Source organism: Hypanus sabinus, chromosome 4 (genome assembly GCF_030144855.1).
Source record: "Hypanus sabinus isolate sHypSab1 chromosome 4, sHypSab1.hap1, whole genome shotgun sequence".
NCBI classification, from domain to species: Eukaryota; Metazoa; Chordata; class Chondrichthyes; order Myliobatiformes; family Dasyatidae; genus Hypanus; species Hypanus sabinus.
In genome coordinates, this window is record NC_082709.1 from 155388336 (window position 1) to 155410819 (window position 22484).

General features: G+C 43.4%; 1 protein-coding gene across 1 annotated transcript in view; it reads left to right on the forward strand.

Annotated features, from left to right (window-relative positions):
• si:ch73-264p11.1 (uncharacterized protein LOC100000923 homolog) overlaps positions 1–22484 on the forward strand; it is a 210698-nt gene that overhangs the window by 156946 nt on the left and 31268 nt on the right. The window contains exon 3 of the mRNA XM_059968510.1: positions 21198–21422. Within this exon, the coding sequence (XP_059824493.1) occupies positions 21235–21422 (188 nt within the window). The 5' untranslated portion in view covers positions 21198–21234. The remainder of the gene's footprint in view (positions 1–21197; positions 21423–22484) is intronic.

Genomic DNA, 22484 nt, shown 5'->3' on the forward strand with positions numbered 1-22484 from the left:
AAAAACTTACCCCTGACATCTCCTCTGTACCTGCTCCCCAGCACCTTAAACCTGTGTCCTCTTGTGGCAACCATTTCAGCACTGGGAAAAAGCCTCTGACTATCCACACAATGATTGCCTCTCATTATCTTACACACCTCTATCAGGTCACCTCTCATCCTCCATCGCTCCAAGGAGAAAAGATCGAGTTCACTCAACCTGTTTTCATAAGGCATGCTCCCCAATTCAGGCAACATCCTTGTAAATCTCCTCTGCACCCTTTCTATGGTTTCCACATCCTTCCTGTAGTGAGGTGACCAGAACTGAGCACAGTACTCCAACTGGGTCTGACCAAGGTCCTATAGAGCTGCAACATTACCTCTCGGCTTCCAAATTCAGTTCCATGATTGATGAAGGTCAATACACCGTATGTCTTCTTAACCACAAAGTCAACCTGCGCAGCTGCTTTATGCGTCCTATGGACTCAGACCCCAAGATCCCTCTGATCCTCCACGCTGCCAAGAGTCTTACCATTAATACTATATTCTGCCATCATATTTGACCTACCAGAATGAACCACCACACTTTTCTGTGTTGAACTCCATCTGCCACTTCTGCTGCCTAGTCCATAGTAAATTGCAGGGTAGAGAAAACATTCCTCTCCTTCAAAGATACGGCATAAATGAAGCAGCTCCAGAGAACACCCCTCTGGCTGTAGCAGAATGGCACAAACTAATTATCCAGCCCATCCACTCAGGCTGGTGGAAAGCAACAGCTCGGTCGTTCCTGTTTGGATTCTGCTGCTGCCTCAGAGGCGATAAAAGGGAATAAATCAAAAGCTCATCCTGACATAGTTATTGAGATTCTCCTCGTTTTGTTTAGAATAGGGAAGATGGGTTGTGAAGTCAGATTTACATGGATACGTGGGCATGCTGGGGTGGGGGGAAATGAAATTGTGGATGGCATTGCAGAGTCTTCCTTACAGAGTGGGCAAGTAGGAATTAGAATACCCTGAGGCAGAGCAGAATTGATAAAAAAAAAGGTATAGATAATAAGTGGCAGGGGATGGAAAAATGAATTAAAGGGAAGGCATTTCTTTTCTAGTCACCCTCTAGTTTAAAAAGGTCTCAGACTGTTACTCTTTAAATTGTAGAGATATGGTGAAGTTAACAAGACTTGGGTTGGGGCATTGTGGGCTAAACTATTATTTAAAGATAATAGGAAGATATCCTACTGGATTATGTGACTGTGGTAGTCCAGAGACAGTTCAGCATGCTTTGCTGAGTTGTAATCGATATAAAATTGAAAGAAGCAAATTGTTCAAGAGGCTGTCTGACTTGAATGTATTTTGTTTTTCTATTAAATCTTTGTTTGGCCACCAAGAGAACCACCATCTGATTGAAAAGAGTATTATTCTGTTTCTACGAGCGACTAGTTTATATTTGAGAATTTGAGTTTCTTGAAATTCTGTAATTAATTGTACATGTTGCAGAGGTCAGTAATATGCCTAGATGCATCTAAACCAGTGGTCCCCAACCACTGGGCCACAAAGCACGTGCTACCGGGCTGCGAGGAAACGATATGATTTGGCAATGTGAAATGATACGAGTCAGCTGCACCTTTCCTCAATCCCTGTCATGCCCACTGTTGAACTTGAACGCACACGAGGTCATCAGTCGCCTAAACGCAGTGACACCCTCGCGCCAGGGATCACTGGTTGGCTTCGGGTAACCGGCCACTTCGTGCAGCCAGCAGGAAGTGCCGTTGCTACTGGCCTGGAGCGCAGACAGATGGGCACCGCCTCTAAACCTGTTTAGCACACCGAATGTTCGTGTGAAACCCGGTGCTAAAATATTCACAGACGACCTCATTTGGGATCAGGGTTTCGTAAATAGCAGAGCAGCTACCTCACTGCGATCTACTGAAAGTCATCCCTCGAGCCAAACTTTTGTCGGCCGATGGATCCTCCCTACCTACGGGGGGGGGGGGCCTATTGCACCCCTTGCTCGGCCGCTCTTTCCGGCCTGCAACTGCTGCGGCCCCGGTACGGGGACCTCCGGCCCTTACCTTGACCTCTCACCCCATCCACGACCAACCGCACTTGGCGGCAGGCGGCAGGAGGCTGGGGTTCGGGCCCGGAGGCTGCCTAATGAGGCAATGAAGCTCTCAAAACTGCTTCGGTACCTTGAGTCCAAGCACCCTGCACTTAAAGACAAACCCGTTGAATATTTTTGAGCGAAAAAAACATGAGCAAGCGAGCCACGAAAACTAAATTGCAGAATAGACTGGACATAAGGAACCCTCTTCGAGTATCGCTGTCTCCCATCACCCCTCGATGGGACCGTCTTGTTGCACTCTCGCCGATTCGGCGATTCTGATGTGTTGCAATGTTCATACAGAGAAAGTATGCGCTGTTTTTAATATTAAATTCATTAGATAAACCCTTTTAGAAATGAAATTAAGTATATTAGCCACTAATAACTGACTTATAGTTGACTTATCATTTATATTCTGGTCGTGATTCATGATCACAGGGTTCTTACTCAGCGCATCCTTGAGCTCGTTGAAAGCACATTCTGCCTCCTCACTTCACTGCAGCCGAGTCATATCTGTGAGAACAGCAGCACAGGAGGAATGGTTAGGCACAAATCGTCTGTACCAACCTGACATTCCAAGGAATGACTTCCGCTGGGTCTTTGTCTGTGGATGTGGACAGGACTGAATGGCTTGAAGGTTGTGAGTCTGAGGTTTGATAACCCCGTTGCCAATAATGTAGCCAAGATATTCAGTCTCAGTTTTGGCAAACTGACACTTTGAGGGGCGGACACTTAATCCGGCTCCAGGTGACCTGTATGCTCCTCCCAGGTAGCACTGTGAACAACAATATCATCCAAGTCAGCTGCAGCGAAATCAGAGAATTCCAACAATACCTGATCCATTAATCTTTGGAACGTAGCTGGGGCACCAGGCACTCCAGAAGGCATTACAGTGAACTGACACTGACCCCATGGCGTACGGAAGGCTGTCAGCTCATGGGACTGTAGAGTCAACGGCACCCGCCAGTAACCTTTGCAGAGATCAATGGTGGTTAGAAATTTTGATGTGCCCGACCGGTCAATAAGTTCATCAATACCAGGAACTGGATAGGAATCAAATTCTGAGATTGCATTCAGATAACAAAAATCTCTACAGAATCTTATAGCAGCATCTTTCTTTGGAACCAAGACAATGGGGTTACACCACTCATCTCTTGATACCTCAGTGATGCCCAGGGGCAGCATCAGTTCTATCTCCTTTTCTTAGGGGCACCAGGAGGAACTCACAGCAGCGTTCTTTTTAAGCGCAATGTTACGTTCAATTACTTCCGTATGACCAGGAATTCCTTTAAAAACTGCTGGGTCACAGAGGGCATTGACCTGGGTCTGCTGATCAGCCATGAGGTGGACGAGACCGGGCAAGGCAGGGGCAGGTACCAGAAGGTACGCTCCTCACCGTCGTCCTCTTCCTCCACACGTCTAATCAACAACACCTCCTTCTGGTCAGACCTGAGAAACCATTCTTATGGTAAGTTAACGTGCAAAATTCTCTGTGGGCCAGAAGTTGCTATCTCATACGTAGTTGCACCCACTTTCCGTGTTATGTCATAAGGCCCTTTGCCACTTAGCTAAAAGCTTGCTCTCTTGTGTAGGGATCATTACCAGAACTTTCCGTCCAGGGGAGAAACTCCACTCCCGGGCAGTTTGATCACACCAGGTTTTTTGGTTCTGTTGGGCCTTCATCGCCTTCTGCCGAGCCAATGCAGCCGCTTTCTCCAATTTCTCCCTCTTGTGGACAACATAGGCTGTGACACTCTATGGTTCAGCTATTTTGTGACTCTTTTTCCCAGTGGTTTTTAAGTAAGTGGGCCTCTTACCTCATGCCCATACGATAATTCAAAAGGTGAAAACCAGGTTGGTGCCTGAGGTATTTCCCTATAAGCAAAAAGCAAGCAGGATAACGACTGGTCCCAGTCAGATCCCACCTCATTTATGAACTTTCTGAGCGTTTGTTTAAGGGTTTGGTTGAACCTCTGTCAACCCATCAGTCTGCGGGTGATATGGGGTAGTCCTGATGCCTTTAATCCCCAGCAGTTTGTACACATCCCACGTCCCTCAATAACTTGGACATGAAGTTAGTCCCCTGATCAGTGAGAATTTCCTTAGGAAACCCCACCCTTGCAAAGAATTGCACCAAACAAAAAGCAACTGACTCAGCCTTGACAGTTTTAAGTGGAAAAACTTTTGGATATCTAGTAGCATAGTCAGTAATTACCAACATAAAGCGATTTCCTGACTTGCTTCTTTCTACTGGGCCCACAATAACCACACCCAACCGTTCAACTGGAGTGGCAATGACTGGCAAAGACCGAAGGGGAACTTCAGAAGGAAATCTGGCTGAGGTTTGCTGACATTGAGGACAGCTTTTGCAATACTGAGCCACAGCAGCACATAGACCCACCCAGTTGATGCACCATCAATAACTCTCTCTGAGACGTAAAGGTGAGATATCGGCTTTTATTGACTGGAAGAAGGAATCAGCAGTGGTTGACCACCATACTACGTCCTGGAGACTGAGAGGCTGGGCTCAGGCCTCAATTGCCTTTATACAGGGGTCTGTGGGAGGAGCCACAGGAGCAGTCAGCAGGGGGTGTGTCCAGACAGGCACACGTAGTTCACCACACCAGTGAAAATGTTTCTTAATACAGTCAAAACTTTTGTGTTTCCCCAGGTGGCCTGCCCAGGGAATAGAGTGACCCAACTCAAGTGCAATTTCTCTGGCAGATTTAGCCCAACTCCAGCTGCTGCTCTCGATCGGCTGGTGTTTTCCCTCCTCCTACTGCCTTCTTCACGTTGGAAAAAAAATTTCAAAACACCTTTCCTGCACCTCCTACTGCTGATCCCACCACTGCCACATCTGTGAAGGACCAGGATAAACATAAAACTGGGAGAGCAGGTACAGGTGAAAAAAATAGGGGTTTTATTACCCAAAATGTTCACAAACTCAACAGAAGTGTTCTAGAGTCCGAACTTCAATCAGCTGAACAGAACTTAGTTACAACAACATAATACATACTCCTCAAACCAAGTAACCCCACTCAGCTCCTGACTGCGGGTTTATATTCAATGCTGGCCAATCCATAGTAAATTGCAGGGAAGGGAAAACATTCCTCTCCTTAAAAAGATACGGCATAAATGAAGCAGCTCCAGAGAACACCCCTCTGGCTGTAGCGGAATGGCACAAACCAGTTATCCAGCCCATCCACTCAGGCTGGTGAAATGCAACAGCTCGGTCGTTTGCTAGATGATCAGGAGGATGGTCGCCTACAGGCCACTTTAACATGCCCGGCTGATAGTGTGGCTGGTAATTGCAGCTGTCACAGGTACTTTCTCAAATACCTCACTGAAATCCATATACACTACATCTACTGTTCTTCCTTCATCGATGTGTTTAGTCACATCCTCAAAAAATTCAATCAGGCTCCTAAGGCACGACCTGCCCTCGACAAAGCCATGCTGACTATTCCTAATCATATTATACCTTTCCAAATGTTCATAAAACCCCCAGTAAAGTTATTGACCCCTTCCTGTTACTAACCTCCACCCACAGAGACTCCATAAACAATCCCTCCATGACGTCCTCCTTTTCTGTAGCCGTGACACTATCTCTGATCAACAGTGTCACGCCCCCACCTCTTTTGCCTCCCTCCCTGTCCTTTCTGAAACATCCAAAGCCTGGCACTTGAAGTAACCATTCCTGTCCCTGAACCATCCAAGTCATGTATAATGGCCATAATGGCCACATCATATCTCCAAGTACTGATCCACGCTCTAAGCTCATCCACTTTGTTCATGATATTCCTTGCGTTAAAATAGACACATCTCAAACTGTCCATCTGAGCGCGTCCTTACTCTATCACCTGCCTATCCTCCCTCACACACTGTCTACAAGCTTCTCTATTTGTGAGCCAGCTGCCTCTTTCTCCGTCTCTTCAGTTTGGTTCCCACCCCCCCAACAATTCTAGTTTAAACTCTCCCCTGTAGTCTTAGCAAACCTCCCTGACAGGATATTGGTCCCCCTGGGATTCAAGTTTAACCCATCCTTTTTGTACAGGTCACACCTGCCCCAAAAGAGGTCACAATGATCCAGGAATCTGAATCCCTGCCCCCTGCTCCAATTCTTCAGCCATGCATTTAACCTCCACCTCACTCTATTCCTATTCTCACTGTCACGTGGCACAGGCAGTAATCCCGAGATTACTACCTTTGAGATCCTGCTTCTCAACTTCCTTCCTAACCCCCTGTAGTCTGTTTTCAGGACCTCCTGCCTTCTCCTACCTATCTAATTGGTACCAATATGTACCACGACCTCTGGCTGTTCTCCCTCCCACTGCAGGATATCTTGGACGTGATCTGAAACATCCCGGACTCTGGCACCTGGGAGGCAAACTACCACCCGAGTTTCTTTCCTGTGTCCACAGAATCACCTGTCTGAACCCCTGACTATAGAGTCCCCTATCACTATTGCCTTCCTCTTCCTTTCCCTACCCTTCTGTGCCAGAGGGCCGGACTCTGTGCCAGAGGAATGGCCACTGTTGCTTCCCCCAGGTAGGCTGTCCCCCCCCCCAAACAGGAGTATTTATTGTCAAGGGGTACAGACACAGGGGTACTCTCTAGTACCTGACTCTTCCCCTTCCCCCTCCTGACTGTGACCCACCTGTCTGCCTCCCATGGTCCTGATGTGACCACCTGCCTGTAACTCCTCTCTATCACCTCCTCGCTCTCCCTGACCAGGTGAAGGTCATCCAGCTGTACCTCCAGTTCCCTAACTCAGCCTCTCAGGAGCTGCAGCTCGACACACCAGGTGCAGATATGTCCGTCCAGGAGGCTGGGAGGTTCCAGGACTTCACACATCTGACACCGAGCACAGAAAACCGGCCTCACATTCTTACTGCTTCCTTTCACAGGTAAACCTACCTTGCCTTGTCCTGTTACCACCTAAGCCCGTTGAGCCAAAGCCTCTGCTGCCTCTCACTCCGCTGCCCGTTCCAAACTCGGGAGATGAAGAGGAACTGCTTTTACCAGAGAGTGGTGAATCTGTGGCATTCTCTGCCCAATGAAGCAGTGGAGTCTACCTCAGTAATTATATCTAAGACAAGGTTGGATAGACTTTTGCATAGTAAGGGAATTAAGGGTCATGGTCAGATTAGCCATGATCTTATTGGATGGTGGAACAGGCTCGATGGGCCAAATGGCCTACTCCAGCTCCTGTTTTGTCTGTTCTTCTGTAACTGTAGCCCTAGATCTTTCGTAGGCTGAATCAAAGGTGGTGAGGAATCAGCAATTAAGGAGGGGGATTGAAAATCTGGCTGAGTGGTGTCAAGACTACACCCTCTTACTCAATGTCAGCAAGACCAAGGAGCTGATTCTTGACCTCAGGAGGAGGAAACCAGAGGCCCATCAGCCAGTCTTCATGAGAGTATCAGAGGTAGAGAGAGCCAGCAACTTTCAATTCCCAGGTGCTGAAGGGCTTGTGCTGGTCCTAGCACATAAGTGCAACTATGAAGAAAACATGGCAGTGCCTCTACTTTCTGAGGAATTTGCAAGCATTCAGCACGGCATCTAAAACCTCGACAAACTTCTTTGATGTGTGCTGGCTACATCACAACCTGGTATGGAAACAATATGCTCTTGAACGGAAAATCTTACAAAAAAATAACAGGAAAAGCTCAGGCTTCAGGAGTAAACCCCGAGGAAAATTCTGGACGTGGAGTCCCTAAGACTATCCTATGTTTAGTTCCACGATGATCGGCACTGGTTTCAATCTGTACCGGTCTCTGCTGTTCCATTGGATTCATCAGCTGCATGGACAGCCGAGTCTGCTGTATGGGCAAACGCTTGCTCTCCCTGTCGTACTGTCCTGCCTTGCATTTCAAGTAGACAGCTGGCTCACAATATCCATGGTCGACTCTGAGCAATGGAGGCCTCAAATTATTTCTTTTTGTATTTGCACGATTTGTTTCCTTTTCAATACTAGTTGAACACCCAAGTTAGTGCAGTCTTTCACTGATTCTATTATCATTATTATTCCATTATGGATTTATTGAGTATACCTGCAAGAAATTAATTTCAGGGTTATATGGGGTGATATATATGTATTTTGATAATAAATTTGCTTTGAACTCTGAACTTTATGTATATCAGAACAAAGCTTTGCTTGGGGAAAAATACAATTGAACATGGCAGAAATACGTAGGTGCTCCCTCTGCTGGACACATGGCACTACTGCACCACCACAAGACAACTTTTGGTAAATAAGTGCATTTCAACATTTCTCCACTGATGTTGGGTAAGATCGTGCTTGATGTGGACGGGATTTCGACTAACCTTCAGGCTTGGGAACCCGAAGGAGGGTTGTGGGCAATCAGGGAGTGGCCGTGAAAGCCATGTGCAGCGACAGAAGGGTGAAGCTGGGTCACTGAGACAGAGTGAGCAGCTGTCAGCCATAGGAGGTGGGTAAGTGTGGAGAGCAGAGAATCAGATAGGAAAATTAAAATAGGAAGAGGATGTGGGTGGGGGAACAGGGGCAGGCTCACCCTGATCTTCAGGATACCCCCTTCAGATAACTCTGACAGTACTATTTACTGATAGTTCCTCCTTCTGACAGTTGTCAGATACTCAGCTCCCTTCTGGTTATGCTACTGTATCTCCATTTGAAACTCTGAAAGGTTATGTGCTCCCTCCTGAGACATAAGACCATAAATCATAGACATCTGTATTGTTAGCAGAACTTTTTGCATTTACATGGGCTTGTATTTTAGCTAGTGGGAAATTGGTCACTATTTATACTGATTCTCGTGCATTCGGAGTAGCCCATGATTTCAGAAACACTTTGGAAACACAGGGATTTTATTACCTCTTCCAGAAATCCTGTTCAGCACTCCCAATTGATTACTAACCTGTTACAGGCTATTCTCCTGTTCTGTGGCCTCATTATTTTCAGTGGCTTCCCAGAGGTTCTGTGAAACTTGTGTAATGAGTTTGCTGAACAATGGAGGAATCACCACTTGAAGTTTGGTCTCTAGAGTTGTTTTTCTTCCACACTGCCTGATCTGCTGAGCTCCTCCAGCATTTTGTGTGTGTCACTATGGATTATGTGTGTTTGTTTCCTGAGAAAATGATCCAAACTACATGTAGTGTCTGGCAGAAAACCTCATTGTCAGATCTAATGAACAAGCACTAAGACCTTGTTTGCCTGGTGACAAGAAGTGCTCTTCCAGTCAGAGCATTCCTGAACAGGCAACATATTATCCCCAATGCAAGCAGGCTGCTTTGGGGAAGAGACAGTCATCCACCTCTTTGCAGTCTGTGGATTTGCTAAGAGAGAGTGGAAATTGATGCATCAATTCTATGTCCCATGTCCCAGTCCATCCCCATAACAGAAGTCTCTACAATCTATGGGCTGTTCCAGTGGCACACACACAGAGACTGACATCGTCATCTCATTATCTCAGTGGAGCACCCTCTTGTCTGCCGGAAATTTGTTGGTCTTCAGCTCAGTGAGATGTCTTTAAGGTGCCTGGCGCAGTCCAAGTTGCAAGGGTACTTAGGGATGCAATAAAGCTTGGTGCACCCAAACCCAAGGTTGTAGGTTCCTTCTGCTATGACATATGGAAGGGCAGAGTTGGGTGAGGAAGCCCCTTGAACACGCAAAGGATGCAGCACTTAAGGGATCCACTGGAGTAGAGGTGCTGTGTTTTTGTTTTTTTTAAAGTTTGCACTACCAATATAACTACCAGAATGTTAAAGTTCTTTGGATATACATTGTATTTTTATTATGAATAAATTCTATTTTTAAAATACAAAAACCATCCTAATGAGATGCAGCCTGTACAGCAACTGTGCTACCTGTGACCACAAAACCTGCAGTGAGTTCTTCAAGCCTGCTGGTGACACCATTGTTTTGGGCCAAATCAAAGGTGTGTTGACTCTGTATACAGCAAGGAGCTTGAAAGTTTGGCTGTGTGGTGTCATTACAATAACCTCTCACTTATTGTCTGCAAGACCAAACAACTGATTGTAGACTTCAGGAGATGGAAACCAGAGGTCCATGAGCTAGTTCTCATCGGAGGATCAGAGGTGGAGAGGGTGAGCAGCTTTACATTCCTGGGTGTTTCTACTTCAGAGGTCCTGCCCTGGGCCCGGCACGTAAGTGCAATTGCAAAGAAAGCGCAGCAGTGCCTCTACTTCCTCAGAGGTCTGCTGAGATTCAGCATGACATCTGCAACTTTGACAAACTTCTATAGATGTGCAGTGGAGGTATATTGATTGGCTGCAACACAGCCTGGTATGGAAACACCAATGCCTTTGAACCGAAAATCCTACAAAAGGTAGTGGATGTGGCCCAGTACATCACGGCTAAAGCATTCCAAACCACTGAGCACATCTATATGAATGGCTGCCACAGGAAATCAACATCCATCGTCACAGATCCTCACCACCCAGGCCAAGTTCTGTTCTCACTGCTGCCATCAGCTAGAAGGTACAAGAACCTGAGGACTCACGCCACCAGGTTCAAGAACTCTTACAACTCTGCCATCAGGCTCTTGAACAAAAGTAGATAACTATACTCACTTAACAGTGTGATGGTCCCGTAACCAATTATCTCACTTTAAGGACTCTATCTTATTATCTCATGTTCTCGTTATTTATTGCTATTTATTTACATTTGCGTTTGCACAGTTTGTTGCCTTCTGCACTCCAGTTGATCTTTCATTGATCCTGTTACAGTTACTATTCTATAGAGTTTTACAGCTTCAACATAGTAGTAAGTTTCAAACAAGTTAAAAGTCCTTCAAGCATTCAAAGTGATCTTGTGGGTGTTTTCTACTGGTTCATCTATTTGGTCTATCCAATCTATTTATGTCAGTAACGTCTCTGCTTCCTCTACAGACACTGCCTCATTTCCATGGTTTCTTTAAAGACGTTTCTTTAAAGATCTCTTGTGAAATTACTAATGACTTTTCTTCTGATTGGTAGCAGAATTTATCAACAAGCAAAATTAGTTCTAACAGAAGACAAGGTAAGGTTTGCTCTTTAAATACGTATGATTAGGGTAAGAAAAGCCACAGGATGTTAAAGGTTAGCTGTCGAGTCTGTTGTTTACTTAAAGTTGTTTATAATAAATAGCCAATTGTGATTTTTTTCAGGGGGAAATTCAGAAATATTAAGGGAATCTGGCCAGATTTGTAAAATTAACATGTACGATGTGAACAGGAGGTCTGGAGCCAAATCGTCTTTGACAAACCGAGCCAAAGTTAGATTATTTGTAAGCACCATTGATAGTGACATTGGTAATAGCTTGCCCCGTTTTGCTGATGGTTGAGTGTGTCCTCGTGGGGTATTAATTGGCTGCATTGGATTTGTTTTGCTTTGTTATGGGCAAAGTATAATGAGGCAGGATTCCACGCTGCTGGGGAGATGCCAGCTATAGTGAAATAAAGGTCGTCCTGGAGTGCAGCTGTTCAGCGTTATAGCTGGGATGGCTTCCGATCACTTTGATGTCCCCTATCAATTGTCCAACAGTAACTGGAGCTACAGTGGTGCATCCATGAGCCCAAAGACATCTTGGACAGCATGTTTAGAGAGGTGGTCACACTGCACACTAAGTCTGAGCAGGCACAGAGAGCAGAGTATCTTCCAGACGGGTTAGGAGAGTAGACAGGCAGAGCAGAAGTACTCTTAACTAGTCTCACTCTCTACCGGTTTCCTTGTATGTATCTTGCTGGTGGTGATTATTGTTTGGTGGAGCAGTCAGGGGCAAGGCTTTGTGAGTGGTTCAAGCTGTCCAGAAGGGGAGAAACAAGAGGGAAAGGGCAATAATGTAATGTGACTCAACAGTTAGCAGAACAGCGTAGCTATTGACAAGAGAGTACATAGGCTTTCTGATACTGAGTGGCTACAGAGTATCCTGAAAGGGAAGGACAAACAGGCCAAGAGACATTGCTTCATAATGTGTACCAATGACATAGGTAGGGAAACGAATTAGGTCTTGCAGGCCAAGCAAGTAAAGAGATGAAAAAACAGGACCTCAAAGGTAGCAACTTGAGGATTACTACCAGTGTAATAATATGTGATTAAGTTTAAAAAAAGGGTAGAACAGATTAATATGTGGCTGGAGAGAAGGTGTAGGATGGAGGGCTTTAGATTTCTGGTATAGGTGGGATCTGTACAAAACAGATAGCTGTACTTCAGCAGAGTCGGGGCCAATGTCCTTGCAATGGGTTTTGAACATAACGCAAGGTAGAGAGAGGCTATTTGGAAGGTCAGACCCATGTTAGCTCCAAGTAGACCAATCCTATCAGTCCTGATGTCCTTTGTCTTATTCTCATGATGCCCTTTCTCTCTACATTTCCATCAATAGTTTCTGAATGTTCACAGCATTTGCAACTAGGTAAGTAAACTATTAGCGCAAATGGAAATAATTTAACATGATGTGTTTGCCATCATAGAAATGTGACCAAAGCTAGGAACTACTGTAAGTATTTCAGGGAATTGATATCTAGGAAGGAGAGGCAACAAAAGAAAAGGGGATGAAAGCAGCATTAATAAAGGAGATTGTTGCAGTAATGAGAAGAGATCATGGCACAACAGATGAGATGTGCAGTACCATGGAGGTGGACCAAATGAATATATTTGATGCAGAGACAAATACAGTACTGTGCAAAAGTCTTAGGCACACATATATAGCGAGGTACTGTATTTCTCAACATGAAGCAGAGAGCGTGTTTGTAAATCTGCAGGACCAAAGGATGTTGTGTATGGCAAGTTTGGGGTGCTGCAGGTGGCATGTGGGATAGGTGGCAGTGAGGGAGTGCCAGGGGTGGGGGTGTTGGTGTGGATACACCCAGCCCCGAGGCACAAGGCAGGGTCGTTTGATTCCAAACAATTGATTTTTTGATCATTACAGAATGTCTCTCTGGTACGTCCCCTTCCTCCTCTCCCCCATCCCTCTCCTTCCCTCTTTTCCCAATCACGATAGCCCTCTCTCTGCCCCCTTACTACTCTCAGTCAACAACAGAGACCCATATCATCACTCACATATGTCATGAAATTTGTTTTTTTTTTGCGGCAGCAGTACAGTGCAATGCATAAAATGAATACCGTGCAAAGGTCTTAGGCACCCTAGCTACATCTATGTGCCTAAGACTTTTGCACAATAGTGTAGAATTAGGATCAATTTGTGTTGAACCTAAAAATAGCAAAGGATAGAAAATATTGGCAAGAATTATTTGCAGACTACCAGCTAGTTGTAAAATTGAGTGTGGCATAGAGCAGAAATGTAGAGGAGCACATACAGGAAGTGAGGTAGAGACTTTAACCTACATGGAAATGAGATGGATCAAATTTGCTTTAAGGTAAAGTAGAAGTTGACTGCATGGAATTTATGAGATGCTCTTCTAGTTCAATATGTAGAAGTATCCAACATTTTAAAGTTTTTTTTCAGCATTGAGAAATGGTTGAATAATAAGCTTGTTGTCGAGGGAAGTTCGGAAGAATGATCTTAATCTGATCGATATAAACAGGAACTGTTAAAGAACTAAGCAAGTCAGACTGAATCCGTGGAAAATGGAAGAAGTTAATTCTGTTTACTGTGTAGATGCAAGCCAGACACACTGAATAGTTGCATCATTTTCCGGTTTTTTATTTTAGATTTCCAGAAACTCCAATTTTTTGATTTTCATTTACATCGAATGCAGAAGTGACTCAGTACAAGATAAACTCTTAAGTCTAAATGAAGAGTTAGTATCATTGACTGTGAGAAAACATTGAAAGACGGATTGGTGGATAGGAAATGCTAAGCAATGAAAGAAATAATGCCAAAACACGAAGTGATTGATCTGTGGCTGACCTAAGAAATTAAAGATAAGATTAAACCAGAGGACGAACCATATTAAATTGACAGAAATAATGGTTGACCTGAGGATTGAGAGCATCTTGGAACTCAGCAAAAGAAATTGATAGAGAAAAGCAAGAGAAAATATAAATGTGGATCACGCAAACATAAAATCAGGAACTTACAGAGGCATGTGAAAAGAAAGGAAGAAGACTAGTGAAGGAAAATGTGGGCATTGCATGGATAGAGATGGTACAATTTATAATGGGGAATGAAGATACAGTCGGCCCTCCTTATCCGCGGGAGATTGGTTCTGGGACCCTTCGTGGACGCTCAAGTCCCTTATTCAACCTGTCTCAATACGGTGGACCTTAGGACCCAGCGGAACCTCAAACCTTACTTAACCTGTCTCTGTAAGGTGGAGATTAAGACTCAGCACCAGAGCTCTGAATCCGCAGTGTTTCTGTTGACAAAAATAATCACGATCACGATTGAAAATAAAGTGGAAATAATAAAGCGATCAGAAAGAAGTAAAACGCCATTGGTCGTTGGAAAAGAGTTAGGCTACAGTTGGTCAACAATTAGAACAATTTTAAAGGATAAAGTGAGAAAGGCTCTGCCCCGGTGAAAGCTACAATTATTACTGAGCAACGCAGTGGCTTGATTATAGGGTTTTTGATCCACATCAACCCGGCACGGTGGAGAGCGCACTCGGGAGCGATCTGTCCCGAGTCCCGAGAACTTCTGTTCTCGAGCCCAGCACTGAAGTATATGTTCTTAAGTGTTTTATATGCATAGAAAGGTAAAACATATACTATATACTAAGACAAACGTTTGATTAACTGATGCTAAATAATACCGGATGTACCTGAGAAATGTACTTAGAGAACTTACGATTTTTTTCGATCCCAATCCACGGTAACCTACGCACATCCTCCCGTGTACTTTAAATCATCTCTGGATTACTTATAATACCTAATACAATGTAAATGCTATGTAAAATGGTTGTTATACTGCATTGTTTTGGGAATAATGACAAGAAGAAAAAGTCTGTACAAGCTCGAACAACAAGTGCTGGAAGAGCACTTCGGGGTTTTCGCGATTCACGGTTGGCGGAATCCGCAGATAAGGAGGGCCAACTGTACAGTGTAACTATGCAAGCAGTTAGTTTGCATTTGAATACAGAGAAGACACACAAAACCTTTTGGATATATTAGAGATCCAAGGTGCTAGTGTGAAAGGGGATCTGAAGTGTTACATAATAATGCCGAATGTGGAAGTGGATAAATCCCAAGGATCTGATAATATGCAAGCCAGAAGTTTGAAAGAGATTATTTTAGAGAGAGCATGTCTGAAGGGTACAGCAGTAGAACACTTTAAAATACTATTAAGGAGAATAATATGGATTTTATGAAAGGTAAATCATGTTTGTTTAATTTACTGGAGCTCTTTGAGAATGTGACTGGAATGTATAAGAGGGTGATATTGGATGTAACATACTTGGCTTTGCAGAAAATCAAAATCAAAGTCAAGTTTATTGTCACATGTATAGAGAAAGTAAAGAAAGGAATGAACGGATCCTTCTCAGCTTGACAGTCTGACCAATGTTCAAAGCTCATTCACAGGGCTCAAGTCAGGAGTGTGATGGAATATTTTCCACTGTCTGGTTAAGTGCACTCACGAAGCACAACATGCAGGGTTTAGCAGCCCACTTGATCAGCACTCCATCCATAGTGTAGGTTTCCTCCAGATGCTCTGGTTTCCTCCCACAGTACAATGATGTACTAATTGGTAGGTTAATCAGTCATTGCCAGTTGTCTGGTGATTGGGGAGCTGCTGGGCAGTGTGGCTCAAAGGGCCAGAAGAGCCTGTTCTGTGCTGTATCTCAATAAATTAAAATAAAAACCATTCACACGCTCTACCACCAAAGCACATTATCAGCAGTTTATGTTATCGACAGGACACACTGCAGCATCCACCAAGACTTCTTAACAGCACCTTTCACCATATGACCTCTACCAGCTAGGACAAGGCCATCTAAACATAGGAACACCATCACCTAGAATTAGCTTTCCAGCCGTACAAAGGTTTAAAAGTTCATTTATTATCAAAGTGTACAACTCTGAAATTCTTCTTCTCCAAATAGCCACAAAAGCAAGAGACTAAAGACCGGCAGCACGACCATCAACCCCCAAATCCCTCCTCCCCGCAAAAAATAACGAACAAATCATTGACCCCCAAATCACCCTCCCTTGCACACAAAAGTACCTAGAAAGATCGGGCACAAAACACAGAATATAAAATACTGTAAGACTGGAAAAAAAAAGTCTAAAGTCCAAGTCCATATCCAAAACTCAGGAAAGCTGGGTGACATTCTTCGGGTACAGCAGCAGGCCTTTCCCTCTCCAGCACTGAGCGATTTCCTCCCCCTCCCCACCCCCAGCAATCAAAAGGCAGCTCATCCCCATCCTGATTTGGAGACACATCGCTGGGTCAGAACCTCCCGAATGGCATTGTGGAAATGTCCACACCTCAAAAACTGTGGCGGTTGAAAGAGGCAGTTCACCATCTCCTTCTCAAACACAACTAGAAATGGATAATTAAACGTTGGGTCAGCCTGCACACATCCATTGAATGAATAGAAAACAAAACCTGCGACATTGCATCTATTGTATGGTCAGATACTAAGATGGATTTGTCTTTATCAAGACCTAGATAGCTTTAAGGAAAAGGCTGATAAGTGACAAATACAAAAATAGCTGACACAAAAATAGAGCCGTGACCATCATCAGCAAGAGGAAGTCCAGTCATTTATCCATGATGTTCAGCTTGCCTACCATTACTGAATAGACTCAGAATTCACCATTGATGGAAACAACTGGATCCACCACATAAATACTATGGCCACAAGAGCAAGGCAGTGAATGGGTGTCCAGTGGTGAATGATTTATCTTCTGGCTCTCACATTCTAAAGGTTACAAGGCAGTCATGTGATGGAAACTGTGGTTTGGTTAGTGCAACACTGACAACACTGAAGCATCTCAAACACCATCCAGGGTAAATTAGCTCACTTGGCTGGGACACAATCCACTATTGCAAACGTTCACTTCCTCATGCACCACCTAGCTGGCTAGTGTCGTAGTGGACGTCCAGGCGAGTGGTCCTGGGCTCCTTGCACACTTTCCATCCATGCTGGGTTGAGCATCGAGCTAGCAACTTGGCTTTGTAAAAACAGACAAAAATGCTAACGAAATGGCAAGCTTTCCCCCTGATGCGCCACAAAGCACAGAAAGGAACAACAACATCTACAAAATGCACTGCACTTATTCATCAAGACCACTACCATCAACTAGGACAAGAGCAGTAGGCAATGAAAAGACCATCAAGAGTTAAAAGATTTCTGATTCACCAGTAAGAAAATACTTCCAATTCGGGTGTGTTGGTGGATAATGATGAGGCGGTGGGGTGGGATGGATTGGCATAGTAACTAATGGATATGTGCCTTCAATCTGAAAACAGCATTTCACCAGAATTATGTCTTCTGCTTATTAATTTTGTTGCTATATATATGTTCCTTTATATTCTATGTTTTTTTAGTTTCACACTGACACCCCAGTCTATGCTCCATGCTGCACGTGCCACCACCTCAACCCTTGGATCTCCCAGATCCCAGGCTCTGACCTACTGATTCCTCCTAAATTTCAAATGAAGTTCCAAACCTCAGCCATACTTCTGTGATACATCATGGACACTGGATAATAAACAGAACAGAAATCAAGATATATGCTAGGAAGGAGGGGTCAGACCAAATGTACCATAGTCTTGGAAATGTAGTCATTAAGGAATTGAGTCACACAAATTTTATGCCTGTTATTGCTTTCTAGATTTACAAGGGTAATATACCCAGTTTTAGGTACTGGGATTTTGTTCATGCAAATAGAACAATCAAGAAGAACTACAGAAACAGAGAATATATTTTTCTTCTGTGAAATACTTACATTCTGATTTCCAAGTACAGATGACCCACATTAAATTTATTTTACCAAGCTGATTGCTATTTTTGGAGTTAGAAAACCAAATACCAAGGTCTGTGCTTCAGAAATTGTACTTTGTGGTGTGAGCATTAGCCATTTGGCGTGGCTACAAGTTAGTAAGTGAGAGTTCTCACAGAGCCTGTTTTTTTTTCATTGGTGAAATAATCTTGCTCATCTGCAAAGTGCAGTGTAATTTAACTTTCTTAACAACAATAAATACTGAATCTTGCACAGTACACAAGATTATACTACAAAATAGTAGAAAGGTATTAACTGTGGCAAATTGCAGTTAACATGCTGAAATGTTCAAGGAATTTCACATGAGCTTTATCAAAAAAAATATGACAACGACTTGGATAAGGATCTATTCGGACTGATGATCAATAACTTAAGACAGGGACTTAATGAATATATTTGAAAAGAGAGAGAAAGATTTAAACTACTCGAAGATCCTTTCCTTCTTGCATAACCTTTTCTCTCATCCATGTGCCTAGGTTTCTTAGATGCTGCTAATTTGCCACCAGTCCTGGTAGGCGTTCCACACACCCAACCATCTCTGTGTAAAGAGTTTATCTCTGATATCCTCACCAATACTTTCTTCCAATCTCCTTAAAATTACATGTCCTTGTATAAGCCATTTCTGCCGTTGGAAAATTCTCTGGCTATCCACTCTATCTCTGCCTTTTATCATCTTGTACACCTCTATCAAGTCACCTCTCATTTCGTCTCTCCAAAGAGAAAAGCCCTAGCTCACTCAACCTATCTTCATAAGATGTGCCCTCCAGTCCAGGCAGCACCTTCTCTGAGGTTTCCCCATCCTTCCTGTGATGAGGCAACCAGAACTGAACACAATATTCTAAGTGTGGTGTACTAGGGTTATAAAGTGTTATGAGTGATGAACAGACCTGATGGACAATGGGGTAAAGAGTTAACCATTCCCCCCCCTCCTGAGAACCACGAACTATTACTGTTGCTATGCTGACCATGAGAAAGAGAGACGGAAAAACAAGCAAGAACATCGGTGACAGATAAGAGTGAGGGGGAAATTGCTGATTAACCGTATTGTGACACCTTTTTGAATTATTTACTGTTTCGCTGCAAGGACAATAGTTTGCTCATAAACATTCCTCAGTGGACTGAAGGAGCGGCCTTATTTGAGGGACACAGTCATTCAGGATTGATGGATAGCTGAGTCCCCGTGAGTAAGGATAAAAAGACAGATCTGGAGAGACACCCTCCAGACATGCCAGTGGACACTGATTGAGTGTTGGAACCCACAAGAAAGGTGGGGGCTTCGGAGACCAAACCAGGAGGTCAGTCAGTAAGGCAGTCAGTGTTAAAGCAGGGCTGGTGGGGACTTGTGTGTGTGTGTCCACTCATGCCAGAGTGACGAGTCCACCACAGAAGAACAGTCTAGCAGAAGGACGGAGAGGTCATAACTGAATGACCACACCGATACGACGGATTAAGAAAGCAAAGGGAGGTTTGCCTGACTGTAGCTGCTACATCTCTCTCTCTCTCTCTCTCTCTCTCTCTCTCTCTCTCTCGCCAACGATTACAATACAACAACCATAACTACATCAGCACTTAGGAACTGAACTGAACTTTATATTTTTCTATGACAATTCATTTACCCCTAGACATCGATAGAGCTTGTTTATTATTGATTATTATTATTCCTCCACTTTTAGGTTTATTACTGCTAACTTGTTTTATATGTATATTTGCATTATTGATATGGTTTTTGCTTATTTTTATTAATAAACACCTTTAGTTTGGTACCACCAGACTCCAACAGATTCTTCTTTCTCTGCTGGTCAGACACCCAGTTACGGGGTACGTAACACAAAAGTTGCAACATTGTCTCAGAGCTCCTGAACTCAATCTCCCGACTAACGAAGTCCAATACACCATATGCCATCTTAACAACCATATTGTGCCCAAGATCCCTTTGTTCCTTCACACCGCAATCAATCCTGTCCTTAATCTGGATTCAGCCTTCAGTTTCGACTTTCCAAAGGAAATCACTTCACACTCTTCCAGGTTAAACTGTGTGTCTCTGAACCATCTCCAAGTGAAAGAGTACTGATGGGAGGGGGCAGCTTTGGTAAAGTTAGGCCTCCTCCAAGGTTTCTTAGTACCCTTGTACCTTGGCCCATGAAGCCCAAACAAGGTGTGCTGATACCAATCTTCAGCAGAACCCTGACAATAAGTATGAATTTAATTTTGAAAGGGCACCATGGGTGGGGGCAGAGAGGGTCTTTTGGGGAAGACGGATGAGAAACAAGGCAGCTCAGGTCAGGGCACTGTATGAGTACGGAAACCATCCATTCTTGCTCTTAATTTTTTCTTCAGTAATTCAGGATTGTTTGTCTCTGTATAGACAGTCCATTCTTTGATGATTTTCTTAATATCAGTATTTTAAGTATCTGTTACTAGTTTGAGCCTGTCTTCTTAGTAGACAGTATAATTAAGGTAGTACTACATTCTAACTTCTTCACATTATTTGTTATCTATATAAATTGTAAGATCCCCCCCCCCCCACCACAAGCCCCTTGTGCTCCTCCTTTTCAGGATGAAAAACCTGTTTCCCAAATTTTTCCTTGCAACTTAAGCTTCTGACTTAGCAGATAAATCTTGTATATTCTCTCTCCACTATTTCCAGAGGTGAAATGTTCTCAGTAGAGGAATTGAGCAGGATATGTAAGTAACTTCACTAATGCTGGCGACAATGGTGAAAGATATAGTTAGTTCTTCCTTTGACTTGTATTCCATTGTTTAGGTTATGCTCTATATCAAAATCATTCACAGTTTTTGCTTCTTTGTGTAAAACATCTGTCCTCCACTGCTAAGTCTATGCATAGGTTAAAACACTTAGTTATAATTAGTCAAATTGCTGATGGAGCTCAGCAGGTCAGGCAGTATCTCTGGAGGAAGATGGCATTTTGGGTCAAGTTTGCTTTTTGCTCCATATTTCACCAGTCACCATTAAACCATTGTGTATTTTCTGGACTGTGTCCTTTGATTCAGAGTGGTGCCTATGTTTATCCACAAACTGGGTGGCACAGGAAAGCTGTGTGTCTCAGATCAGTACTTCCTTCTTCATTGACTTCACCACCCTAATTACTATTGTTGACAATTTAGCTTTTTTTTAAATCATTACTCAAGTTTGCATTTGAACTGATAATATTGCTCTTTGCTTGTAATTAACAACTAAATACTGTAACATCCTCAACCTTTTTTATTCAATAGTTAAAACTGAAAGCTCAAGAGAAAGAAATAAGACTTCATGTGTGAAGCAAAGAGAAGACATGAGAGAAAAGCAGACCAAATGTCTGCTATTGCATCACTTCCGTATTTTCATGGAAACATCAGCAAAAAGGAATGTGAAACTTTACTTGGAGCAAATGCGATTGATGGAAGTTATTTAGTGCGGCAGAGTGAAACAGTCCCTAATACGTTATGCCTCTGTGTATTGTAAGTAACACTGTGATAAACGTGTAGTTTAATGTACAAAATTATTAATTGAAAGGTAAAGTATCATAAATGGTCAAAGCAACGCACACAAAATGCTGGAGGAACTCAGCAGGTCAGGCAACATCTACAGAAATGAATAGATAGTCAACATTTCTGGCGGAAACTCTTCTTCAGGTCAGAGATGGAAGGAGAAGGGAATCACAGAGTGAGCAACCCCTGCAAAAAGCAGAGGGAAGGGTGCAGCAAAGATGTATGTTTAGTGGTAGGATCCTTTTGGAGATGGCAGAAGTTGCGGGGGATAACGTGTTGGATGTGGAAGCTCATGGGGTGGTAGGTAAGGACAAGAGGAACTCTATCACTGCAAAGGAGGCAGGAAAATAGGGTGAGCACAAATGTTCGGGAAATGGAGGGGATGCGAGTGAGGACAGCATCAATAGCAGAGGGAGGAAAACCCTGTTCTTTAAAGAAAGAGGGCATCTCTGATATCCTGGAATGGAAAGTGATGTCCTGGGAACAGGTGTGGTAGAGGTGAAGAAACTGAGAAAAGGGAATAGCATTTTTACAGGAGATAGGGTGAGAAGAGGTATAGTCAAGATAACCATGGGAATCAGTAGGATTATAAAAGATGTCAGTCAACATTTCATCTCCAGAGATGGGAACAGAGAAATGGAGAAAGTGGATGAAGCTGTCAGAGATGGAGCAAGTGAATTTAAAGGCAGGACAGAAGTTAGAAACAATTTTTGGTTTACCAATGATGGAGTCAATTTATTTATCTCGCTCTGCTTGTCGGATGATTGCATTTCTTACATTAATGGCCAAAAAATCTATTTTGTTGAATTGGAAAGAAATTAATCCCCCTACCACATTTCATTGGTTTTCCCAAACTATGTTATGTTTAAGTTTGGAAAAAATTATGTTTATTGGAAAAATTAGACCCTTCTATTAAATTTGAAAGGACTTGGAGGCCATTTATTCAATATTTTCACATGATGTAATTTGACCCTGTTCCAATCCTATTTTTTTCTGGTTCCGATTTTATATGTGTAGAGGATCGGAGTTGGG